At 45.9% G+C, this 12,022-nt stretch overlaps 1 protein-coding gene across 4 annotated transcripts in view; it reads right to left on the bottom strand.

The window, feature by feature from the left end:
• Positions 1 to 12,022, bottom strand: part of mRpL20 (mitochondrial ribosomal protein L20) — a 68,500-nt gene that overhangs the window by 40,126 nt on the left and 16,352 nt on the right. For all 4 annotated transcript variants that reach the window (XM_077655684.1, XM_077655685.1, XM_077655689.1 and 1 more), the window contains one exon: positions 3,163 to 3,273. In XM_077655684.1, the coding sequence (XP_077511810.1) occupies positions 3,163 to 3,273 (111 nt within the window). The remainder of the gene's footprint in view (positions 1 to 3,162; positions 3,274 to 12,022) is intronic.

Below are 12,022 nucleotides of genomic sequence, written 5' to 3'. Positions count from 1 at the left end.
GGCAATACCGGCTAGGCTGGCATGAGCGCCTGCGCAGCCTTGGCAGCCTGCCAGGCCAGCCCGTGGCTCTCGCTATCTCGTCCAAAATCGGCGAATCGGCGCCGAATGTGACGAGTGCTTGCGCTTGAAGTCAGCGCGCCACATTTATCTTGTTTACGGATGCCCAAAGCTTGGTAAAAGGACTGGAAGGTCAGTGCCATTGGCACACCCATCAGCTGTGAAGCCCGTTGCGCGCTTCACACCTGACAACCTCGCTTTAACTGAGAAGATGCACGCATGTGCAAAAAGACACACACTCGGGATTATGGCAGAAAACAAGGAGCTGTGTTGGCCCGATTTCATTTCATTGGTTGATGATTGGAGGACAGTCTCCTCGTTCTTGCTGTCATGAAGAAAGAAGGGTAAAGGAAATGCGAGGGAGGGAGGGGGCCGATGGCGTGGCACATCGCGAGGCCACTGTCGACGGCGACGAGGTCGCAGAGGTGACAGTGGCGGAACGCGACGTCATATCTGCGGTGTGCTCGGGGCGCTTACAAGAGGATGATGATGATGACAGCAAAACCAAAACTCGAGATGAATGCGTCGTTTCCGCCACCCACGAGGTGGTCGGTGCGACGGACGTGCTGGGCTGGCTCGCGACATAAGACGCGTAATGCCATTGCTGCTGGCGAAGAAAAGGCAGAAGCATTTTAATCGCAAATAAAGGCTTTTCCTGAGAGTTATCCGAAGCACGTTTTTGGCGGATTCTTTGGCGAATTTCAATGTTGCGAAATTTCAATATTACGAAGTATACTGTCAATTTTACTGACTTCATTAAATCGACGTTTAACTGTATATGCTAAGTAAAAAAGTGAACATAGCCACACCCAAGAGGACTGTGTGCATGGCCTGTCAGGGTCTTCTTCTCTGGTCAAGCAAGCTATGGCTGTGAATGACAACAGACTGGGGAGCGTCCAGTGAAAGGTGCCATACCATTTCCTTCAGCGGGGTGCCAACCATAGTTCCTGGCCTGCTGATGATCCTAAAGAGACAACTTGAAAGAGCCCACCTGATGACTCATGGTGACACCAGACACCACATGATAAGAACTAAACACACCCTGCACTGGCTTCTGGTCAGGAACCTGCTCACACTGAAAACCAAGGCTAAAGCTACTTTGTCAATCTGGCTCTAGCTTCATCACCATTATCAGCCAAACTACATTCCTGGCAAAACAAAGGCCTCTGATCTGCAATTAAACCAGTCCTGTGTCTCATCTTTCCACCTGACCCTCTGCTGCCCCCTGCTGTGTTCCTTTTCTTGAAAGAAACCTAGAGAGACCACTTGTTTACGTACCTGCTGCCCATGTCCATCATCATCATCAGCCTGACTGTACCCATTGCAGGGCAAAGGCCTCTCCCATGTATCTCAAATTAACCCGGTCCTTTGCCAGCTACGGCCACCCTCTCCCTGCGAACTTCTTAATCTCATCCGCCTGCCTAACCTTCTGCCTCCCCCTGCTATGCTTGCCTTCTCTTGGAATCCACTCCGTTACCCTTAAAGACCAGCGGTTGTCTTGCCTTCGCATCACATGCCCTGCCCAAGCCCATTTCTTCCTCTTGATTTCGACTAGGATGTCTTTAACCCGCGTTTGTACCCTCACCCACTCTGCCGCTTCCGATCCCTTAACATTACACCTATCATTTTTCTTTCCGTGGCTCGCTGCGTTGTCCTTAACTTAAGCTGAACCCTTTTCGTTAGCCTCCACGTTTCTGCCCCGTAGGTGAGTACCGGCAAGATACAGCTGTTGTACACTTTTCTCTTGAGGGATATCGGTAAACTGCTATTCATGATCTGAGAGAACGTGCCATATGCGGTCCACCCCACTCTTATCCTTCTAGTGATTTCCCTCTCTTGATCCGGATCAGCTGTCACTACCTGCTCTAAGTAGACGCATCTTTTACCACTTCCAGCACCTCGCTTCCAACTGTGAACTGCTGTTCCCTTGCCAAACTGTTGAACATTAATTTGGTTTTCTGCACGTTAATTTTTAGACCCAGCGTTCTGCTCTGTCCGTCTAACTCATTGACCATGCACAGCAGTTCATCTCCTGAGTGACTCAGCAAGGCAATGTCATCAGCGAATCGCAGATTATTTAATTATTCTCCATTAACTCTTATCCCCAACTGTTCCCAATTCAGGCCTCTGAATACCTCCTGTAAACAGGTGCGGCTCCCATGTCCACCTGCTCTATTTCATTTCAGCTACAGCATACGTTTTTTTCTCAGTTCCATCCTGTTACACCCCTCATTTTCCTTTCCCACTGCATTAAGTCCCACGCCTTCTTTTCGCTCCTGTCAATTTACGAGTGCAGTCCATTCTTATTCCTCTCAATCACTACCTGTCCTAAGCAGATTACCTATTTCCAATGCTCTGCCGCCTATAGTAAAGTGCTGTTACTATCCCAGTTTCAGGAAGTAAACAGTGTGAGGCAAACCTGTGCTGGGGTTGCACTGCTAGTCCAGCCTAGAGCACTCTTTCCTCGAGTCAGCACACCAGGATGACGTCAGCAGTTCCCAGCTTTCAGAAAAAGGTTTCTCTGAGTTCTTTCGCCAAACCTAGGTCCTACCTTCCATCACTAAGAGATGGAAGGGGATGACCATGAATTTTCTGCAACATATATGCAGGCCAAGGCAGTTCTGTAGTGGCTCAATATTTCCTCAAGTGTCTGGCTCCACTTTCTTCCTGAGTTAGGTGTCAGGTACTGTTTACAGCAACGTAGCAAAGAACTCGCATTTATAATCTTCACCTCGAGACCCACACCATTGAGCTCCTAAAGAAGTGGTCAAAGTGGTTGGCCACATAAAAGATTTTCCATTTCCCACATATAACTGCTGCAGCAGAAGAAACACTGCACAGTGTACACTGAGCGAAGCCCATGTAGGTGTGAGCTGTCACTTGCACCGCACCACATCCACAAAAGTTTGCCGGTACGCATGATCCTGCTGGTCAAGCTTTGTTAGCTGACCATAAATGCACCCCTTGGTACATTGCTCTGGGCTAGAATAAGAGCCTGAGCATTGTGTGCTCAAAACTACATAACCGTCTGCTGACATGGTAAGTGAGACAGATGAATCCAATGGAAAATGCCCAGACTACAAGAAAGACACAGTGGCAACCCACCTGGCTCAGCTCATTGCGCTTGGTCCGCCGTCCTGCCTGCGAATGGGTCAGGGCTTTTTCCACACTGCGAAGGGCCAACCGGAAGCAGTTGCGCCGCCTACCGTAGAAGTTCTGCACGCACACAGGCAAAAGCCATGGTCAGACAACAAACAGGCTAGCATGGGAAGGCTGCAACTACAGTTCACACATTTGCTGATGGGAGAAGCCTGCTTCAGTGTCTAGACTTTTGATCCAGAAATTTGTGAGTCTGCAAAGAATGCCCTAATTTCAACTAAAATTGTCACTGTGGCTGGTAACACTTGCTCTTATAAGGTTGAAAATACTGCCAGGATAACACTTCTTCTCTTTTCAAACAAATAAAAAACAGTGAGCCATCAATTAAAGGGCATGACAGTGAGTTCTAAAAGAGTTTACCTAATTTCTCCCATTTTTAAGAAGCGTTAGCTCGTTTTTACATGAGTCATGGGATAAATGCCGAGCAGCACTGAATTTTTCACACACTGTGTTCAGACCATTGAAGGCACAGTGTTGCCACCTGTTGTGTGTGTCGAATGCTAATAATCCACTAAGTTCCGATTATGCTCAAAAGATCGTATAAGGTTTCTATGGCAATACAGCAATGGGGACCAAAGAAATTCCGATAAGGCTGATTACTGAGCCGGTACCAACACTGCAGCTAAGTAGTGCTAACTAGTAGGCTGGTTAACTAATACTGAATAGTAAACTTTTTAATTATTACTGCTGGTCTCCTAATTTACTGACAGGCATGCAGCCCACCGTAAATAATATTCATATTAGTTTCTTGAATTTCGAAAACGTCATTACTCTCGGTGCTGTGGCCCAACAAATTTTGGCCATTTCATTGGGTTAGGCATAATGGAAAGGTTGCTTTGCCTGCAAGCTTCTAGAAAGTGCATGTATTTTGGCGCGATGTAGCCAAACTTGGTGGGGCTACACCGCCGGGGGTAAAAGCGTTTTTGAAATTAAAAAAACTTTATAGATATTACTTATGGTGGGCTACATGCCTCTCAATAAGTAAGAAGCCTAACAGTAATAGTTCGAAAGTTAACCACTAGTTTACCAACCATCGATTTAGCCCTCCTTAGCTCTATTCTGATGCGCTACACCGCTGACGATGCTATGCCGGAAAAAGCACTCTGCTAATTCAAAAAGCCTACTTCTAAAACTTACAGAACATCTCAAGTAAAATGCCCAGTATACAAACGTAAAAGAGACAAACACAGTAGTGACTTGTACGGACGATCATGATAAAATCTGCTATACATAAGCTGGCAAAGGAAGCTATCAAAACAAAGCTATAAAATATGGATAGAGGAAAATGGAATAAAGGGAAACTGCAACATGGTCTAGGCAGGACAAACGTTGGAAGGACAAACTGTTTGTAGTAGCACACTGCACTGAAATAGCTACGATGCAAACCAGGCCACTAAGGCTGGCTTTTCAGACATTAACGGTGCATAAGACCAGAGATGGGCATCCACACGAGGGCGAATCCTCATGAGGTGAGGGCGAGGGAGGGAAGACATGACGAGGTGAGGGTGACGGAGGGCAGAATTCATGCCAGTATGTTTTTGCAGGCTAGTTGGTGCCTAAGCATTCTGGGTTTTTTGCGCAAAAGACACGACACAAAAGAAACGAGGTAGACAGGACAAGCGCTTACTAACAACTCAGGTGTTTATTGATGGAACATTTGCTTAAATACAGCAGCTGCTCTTATCAAACAAGAAGAGGGAAAGAAGAGCCTTCGCATACATACATATCAGATCAGCACAGATCCCATCATCGCACGAGTGAAGGCATGTGTCGAGCTCTAATTCTGCGCAAGATAACTGATTTCTTTTTTTGAGAGTACAATTGAAGGATTGCTGACACACGAGTTACCCGATTTTCCTATCTCATTAGCCTCAATTATCTCTCTTCCAAGTTGTGTCTTGCACCGGCGCAGTACTGACGTTTTTTCGAGCGCGGGAGTGCAGTTGCGGCAATTCCGAATATGGTCAATCATTTTGCTACCTGACTTGTTCTTGACATCTCTTGCGTGCTCCCTCAGCCTTTCATTAAGGCACCTGCCAGTTTGGCCAATGTACTGCTTACCACAGGCAAGTGGAATCGAGTACACAACGCTCTTTTTACAGGCCACGAATCGCTGCTGGTGCCGCTTCGAACAAGCGACGGCCGCTTCCTCCGCATTCACTCTCTTGCAAATCCTGGAGAGTTTTTCAGGAGCGTTAAAAACCACTCTAACACCAGCCCTAGCACCGATCTTCTTAACGAAATTCCGTGAATGTACGAAATAACCGCCAATTTCGTCCGGTCAATTTGATCGGGTATGCTGGCTGGTTTCTTCAGCAGGTTCTCGGCAGTTGATGCCAGCAAGGCCGGCTGGCAGCCTGCGCTCGAAAGGCGCTGCAACTGGATGTCAAAGCTGCGTCCTACCAAATGCAGGCAGGACTTGCTCAGAGCGTTGGAAAGGCACGATTTCACAATGCCTCGTTTTACGGCTTTGGAGTGTGCCGAGCTGAAGGGAAGCAGGGGCTTGTTGCCTCTGGGCTCAAAGGCCCAACATACGTGTTCACTTGAAAAATGAAGCCCTATATCTAAGAACCTGATGAAATTAGCTTCCGGTAACTCGTGCGTCAATTCTAATGGTGCTAGGCACTCTGAAAACGTCGTTAGATGCTTATGTACTCTAGCAGAAAAGGATTCTTTGTCACAATCCACGAACACAATGAAATCATCAACAAATCTAAAAAGCTTTAAAACGTTAGTGTCGCGAAGGCAGTCATGCAGCACCTTGTCACGTGTCGCTAAAAAGATGTCACTAAGACATGGTGCTAGGCAGGATCCAATGCATATTCCTTGTTTCTGAATGAATGTCATATCTTTCCACTGCGCATACGTGGAAGTCAGGTACATTGTTAACAGTTCGATGAAGTTGTCAACCGATAAACCTGCATTATTCTGGAAGGCTGTTGCACCATGGCTGTCAATACAATCGCGGACATTTTTTAAGAGACAATCGTGACGTATGGAATAATACAAGTCCTTTATATCTACTGACAGGGCTGACATGCGTTTGCTGTTATTTGATTTTAAAAACTCAATTATTTCGTCCGAATTTTTTACCCTAAAGGGATCGTTAATTTCTAAAACACTCAACTTCTCCTGCAATCCTTCAGCAATCCTTCAATTGTACTCTCAAAAAAAGAAATCAGTTATCTTGCGCAGAATTAGAGCTCGACACATGCCTTCACTCGTGCGATGATGGGATCTGTGCTGATCTGATATGTATGTATGCGAAGGCTCTTCTTTCCCTCTTCTTGTTTGATAAGAGCAGCTGCTGTATTTAAGCAAATGTTCCATCAATAAACACCTGAGTTGTTAGTAAGCGCTTGTCCTGTCTACCTCGTTTCTTTTGTGTCGTGTCTTTTGCGCAAAAAACCCAGAATGCAGAATTCAATGTTTGAGGGCGAGGCTGGTGGCCCGAACCGCACTCCGGGCTAACGCTTTTGTCTGTGCCGCCCGTTATGAATTCACTTTTGAAAGCGCTACTTCTTAGGGTGAAGATCCCGGGGAAGACGTAGTTAGTTCCTGCATCTGGAGGTACACAAGGCGAACACGTAACGCGGGTGTAGCACACCTTCTTCGTTGCAGTGACGTACTACACCACTGAAAAAAGCGCTCTTCTAACTCAAAAACCTTCTTTTTTTTTAATGTGTAAAAAAATTCGGCGAAACACCCTGTATAGTGCGCTAACAAGAGGCCACTGGCCGGGCCGTGCAGGGGGCCGCCAGTCCAACAGGAATTATGGTACCACAGTCAACAATTTCATTACCAGCCCCGAGTCTGTCAGATGATCAGAGTGTAGTGTAAACTATATAGAAATTATACCAAGTAAGGCTGTTGAATTCCCAACTTCTAGGCCTTCTTTGCCGGAATGAAGTCCGATTTCAGCTTAGTGAGGTTTCACAAAACTGGCTGAAGGGCAAAAAAAAAAAAGCTTTTGTGAAATTTCACTGCCAAATCAAAGCCTGTTGGCGGCGTTGGTGTGAAATTTTTTATTCACGCTGTGAGTAGTTTAGTACAGTGATATCTTCTTTCTGTGTTCTATTTTCTCTGGAACTGCTGTATAGGAAACCGGTGTTGCAGAGTGGTGAGAAAAGGCGACCGCTGTAATCTTACCATGAAAATAATGCAGCACCTTAACCACCTTGGTCTGCATCATCGCTCGCACCGCCTTGCATTGTACGATGTGCTAAAAAAGAAAAAGTTGTACTGCTCTCCAAATAACATCATCTCTTGCTTTATTTCCACCCCTGGTAAGATGTGTGACCGCGTAATGGCGCATCTGATTTTATGAACCAAATTTCAAGCAGGCATGATAGGGAATTGACACTCAGCGTTTGAGTAAGGCATAGAAGTGCAAGCAAAAAAAATCACGGGCGGCTTCGCTCGGGGTTAACCATGAATTATCATGCGCTAGCCCCGTTAGTCCTGTTTCGCATGGTCTATCTCGACTTTCTATGCTGTTGCTTGGCCTGACCATCATGCTTACTTTGGTCGATATGTGAGATGATGTAAGTTTGCGTGTTATTGCATCATTTTAGACCTGTACTGCGGTAGAACTGGTCATTCTCTACATTCACAGATGCCTAGGAGTCCTGATTCCACTCCAGGCACAGAGGTGCAGAGGTTAAGCTTACAGCCACTGCCCTGCGATGGCAGGCACTGTCATCGGTGGGGCTTGTGAGACCTATGTTGTTCCTAAGGAATCTCTCGCGACTAATCATTAAATTGAACTGCCACGGTGGGCAGTTTGCACACAATCCGATGGGCATCTTGTGATGACGTCACAACGTCACGTGCCCAAGGTGGCCCACATGCCAGAAGCAGGCTTTGGACAGACAGACAACCACTTTTTGGAGAATTGAAAGCGCTAGAGCACTAAAATGGCAGCCACAGGAATCGTTCACTCCAGACTCGGGGAGTTAGTGATTACTATTATTCAGCCGAAATGCTGCATTTTAGCGAGCCGCTTGATTTTCAAGTGGCCTCAATAATGTTTTATTTTAAGTGACCGCATAAGAGCCTCACTGCTGTGAAAAGCTGGCAGCGCACCGGGGAAAGTCACTAAAAAAAAAAGGAATATAAAGCTGGGGAAGTGCAATCTGTACTCGTGGTGGCACTAAAAAATCAGTTGCGCTGGCCGCTACTTCAGACCACTACGCCGTCACCACAGCTTTTTTTTTAAGCATGCCATTTAAAAAATTGAAAATATATTCTATTTACACTAACTAAATTATTTACAAAGCTTTTAGGATATGCCACGAAACACATCGAAAAAATACAGCAACAGAGCAGTAGAAGCGAGGTATAGGCTGAGCCAATCACCAAGAAGGAGTGCCACTCCGGTTTTAAGTCAGTTGGTTTATACACTTCCCTAATTTGAACAATCAGTTGGGAGAAATCCTAGCATCCTGCCTGTACGAACTGCCAAGCTCTCGTGCTGTGCTTGCAATGTCGTCGTCTTCGTCACGTAGCCGCATTCTCAAGAGTTGTTGTTGGAAGTGCCAGTCTCTCACGCTGTAATTTGAAAGCGTGCTCTTCATCATCTTCCATCCTTGCGCGTGGAAGCGTCATCAGACGAGCATGTAGTAAACCGCACGAAATGGCGGAAGATTAGAAGCAGTGAAATTCAGAAGACCCAGTGCAATCGCAATGTCATCGGGTAATAATAGTTAGCGACCTACAAAATTTCCTTGTTCTGAGTCTATTCTATGCTTAGCACTTACTGTAATCGTGGTAAACACTACTGAATTGTTTTCTAAATACTCTTGGCGTACATTAGTTTTTGTACATAGACACAACAACGCTCTGACTGATTTTAGCAGTCCATTTTATCACAGTGGGCATGGCAGCAGCAAACGAGGCAGCATGCTAAGCAATCCTTTTTGCTTTGCTATCCAGGCTAGTGATTCCAAATCTGCACACTGATTCAAAATCTGCACATTTCTACAGGAGTGACGATCGCTTTCTAGTGCTGCTGCCCTGCCCACTGTGTGTTCAGCGTTTCCTTTCTTGCGTGATTGCATTATCAAAAAAGATCTGTTGTCTTGTGGCGGTGTTGAAACAAATCGTGGCCAGATTGAAAAACAAATGCTATCCGAATTGCTAGGTGGCCAGAGCAAGATTAATTCAACAATGGAGGGCCTGCAGGCGTCTCAAGACATAACGGAGAATAAACTTTCCGGTTTAACTCAGCGAATTGCATGATAGCATGATAGCACTGAGAAGCAGTTGTTGGGCCTAAATGTCTTAGCCACGAAGGTAAAAGACATGGAATCGGCAATATGGGAACTTCAGGAGCAGCTTAGTACAGTTAGGAAGCAGATAGACGATTTAGAAAACAGAGGCAGGAGAAATAACCTGATCATTTAAGGGCACAGGGTAAGCCCTATACTTTCCATGCATTTTAGGCCATGTTGAGGTACATGTTTCTCACTAACTAATAACAGTAGCCTAATAATACATATATCATTGTTTGCCAAATTTTGTGCTCTTTTTACTGAACTAGAATATTTGAAATGTGTTAAAAATTCGATTTTTAATAAAATTTTTTCCGGTAGTACACAAATCTGGCCTTTCTTTGCGCATTTCAAAATTCATAACAGAATAACTGCTCAGTGAAATTGCTTAATTCTAGTTCAGTAGTTGGCAACACTTATGTAGATGATTGCAAAAAAAAATCAGCCGTCTGTCTTGAAAGGCATTGGAAATAATGGTACCTTTGTAAGAAAAAACACTGTTTTGAGATAATAGAGCGTAAAGAGAAAAAAGATGTGAAAAACCATTTTTTATTCGCAGAAACGCCTCCATAGTAATTGGTTTAATAGCCCCCTGCTCTGTAGTCACTGTCGCCGTCATTTTTTCGCTTTTCGGCTTGTCGTTTTGACTGTCGGGCCTCTTTTGTAAGCTGTCGTGTTGCTCGGTCCGCTAAGTACATGCGCTTATGGTCAGCTTCCCTCAGCCACTTGATGGTGTTGCTCCCTGGGTTCAATCCACACGCCTTCAATACGTTGGCCCGTGCGATGCTACCATCATTAAATGAAAGAACAGCATCCAGTGTTGCCATCCGTAGGGTCCGAAGCCTAACAAACACATTCTTTGGCGCGCGTTCCCAAACAACATGGTTGAACGACTCATTTGCATTTTGAGTTCGCCCATGCAGGCACTTCTCTAGGAGCTCAGCCTTCGATAGCTCCCTATAAATGGGTTTGATAGCCTCCAAGACAGATGCAGGCAAACTCTCCTTGTGGAAAAATGGCTTTCCCTCTGACTGACTTCGGTTGAAGGCACACCACGTATCAGGTCCCTTTGGGCAAAGTCCATGGCATGGGTCATCGTCTGTGGCCGATAAGTGGAAGAAGGTTGCCCAAACGGCCTTTCGCATTTCATCCAGGTTTCCTACATTTCTTCTGAAGGCCAAACCATATACGTCTGGAGCTTGTCTATTACTGCATCAGTCAGTTGGCCTCGGCCCGAGAGGCTCTTTCCATCAGAGAGTTTTCCTGCTTTGTTTCCTTTTTTTAGCCTTCGTAACCTTGTGCCCATCCTTTTTTGCACGTGCCCTATGCACTCAACCTTGGATATTTCAACGGAACCGCCATATGGCATTTGTGCCTTCACAGCCATAAAAGCCTTGCTGTCACCATCCCCAAGGTATTTGACGTATCGAACGCCGTGAAGCTCCTCACTCCTGCCGAAAATTTTCAGTGCTCCTGCGACTTCCATTCCACCGCTGGTGCCTTGGTAGTTGCTTTGGCACACCTCTCTATGAAGGGGGTCACTGTTTGTACCCTTGATGCTGCACTTTGGACAACGTTTAGACAAAACCTCCACATCCAGCACTTTCCCAGAGTCTACACTGGTCGCAGAGACTATGCCGTTATTGGAAGTATGGCCTCGCTTCTGCCAGCTTCCATCAAGAGCAACTGCAATGTCTTTATCCCCCTCATTCAGCTGCACAGCTTCGTCAGCTGCCCTTTTCATCGACTCCTGATCAGCAGCTTCGATGTGACCTAGAAGCTCTTGATTGTATTTCGCAAACTTTGTCGGCGGCTTAGGAAGGTTTAGCATAGCACAGAGTATATTTCCTGCAGCCATTCCCTTACCAATGGACCTCAAGGCATACACTAACCTGAGGTTGGCTTCATAGAGGCCAGAAGTAGTTTTCTTCGACGTCTCAAATCGTTGTGCGGCACTACACACTTCACAGTTCAAACTGTAAACGCTTGCAACACCTACCCGTTTTGTGACAATTTCGATGAGCTCAACACTTCCACCGCACTCTCTGCACACACAAATCTGTGTAATTGCGGCACAAATGCCGTCCATGTCCATTAAGGCATATTGGCTGCTGCTGTGTAGCACATCCTCTTCCTGGAAGCACAGAGAAAATCTTGAAAGCTTCGATGTCGAGGAGCTGGCGCGTTCGGCGTTCGGGATCTCATTCGGTCGTGGACATCCTTTTGCTTTTTCACGATGAGCGTAGCGGTTGCCGTGAAATTCACGCCTGACGAAGGCTTTCTTTGCCCTGGGCATCTCAACTTATCAGCAGCAACCAACACCGGCACAATTTACAATACTGATCGAAAGGGATAGCACTCGGACGCAGCTGCATGAAGGTTGCAGAAACGTGGAAAAAACGTGCAAAGCGTCTCAGGATTGTCTTGGCTAAAAAAGAGGAGCTGTACAATAGTTGCCAGACAATTTTTTATATGTAGCTGATTTTAGACAAGTTTTGAAATCAGGTGGTGGACTTTTTGGTTGAAAAAATTGA

Source organism: Amblyomma americanum, chromosome 2 (genome assembly GCF_052857255.1).
Source record: "Amblyomma americanum isolate KBUSLIRL-KWMA chromosome 2, ASM5285725v1, whole genome shotgun sequence".
NCBI lineage: Eukaryota > Metazoa > Arthropoda > Arachnida > Ixodida > Ixodidae > Amblyomma > Amblyomma americanum.
The sequence above is the reverse complement of the archived record's forward strand: the minus strand, read 5'-3'. Positions and strand labels throughout refer to the sequence as shown.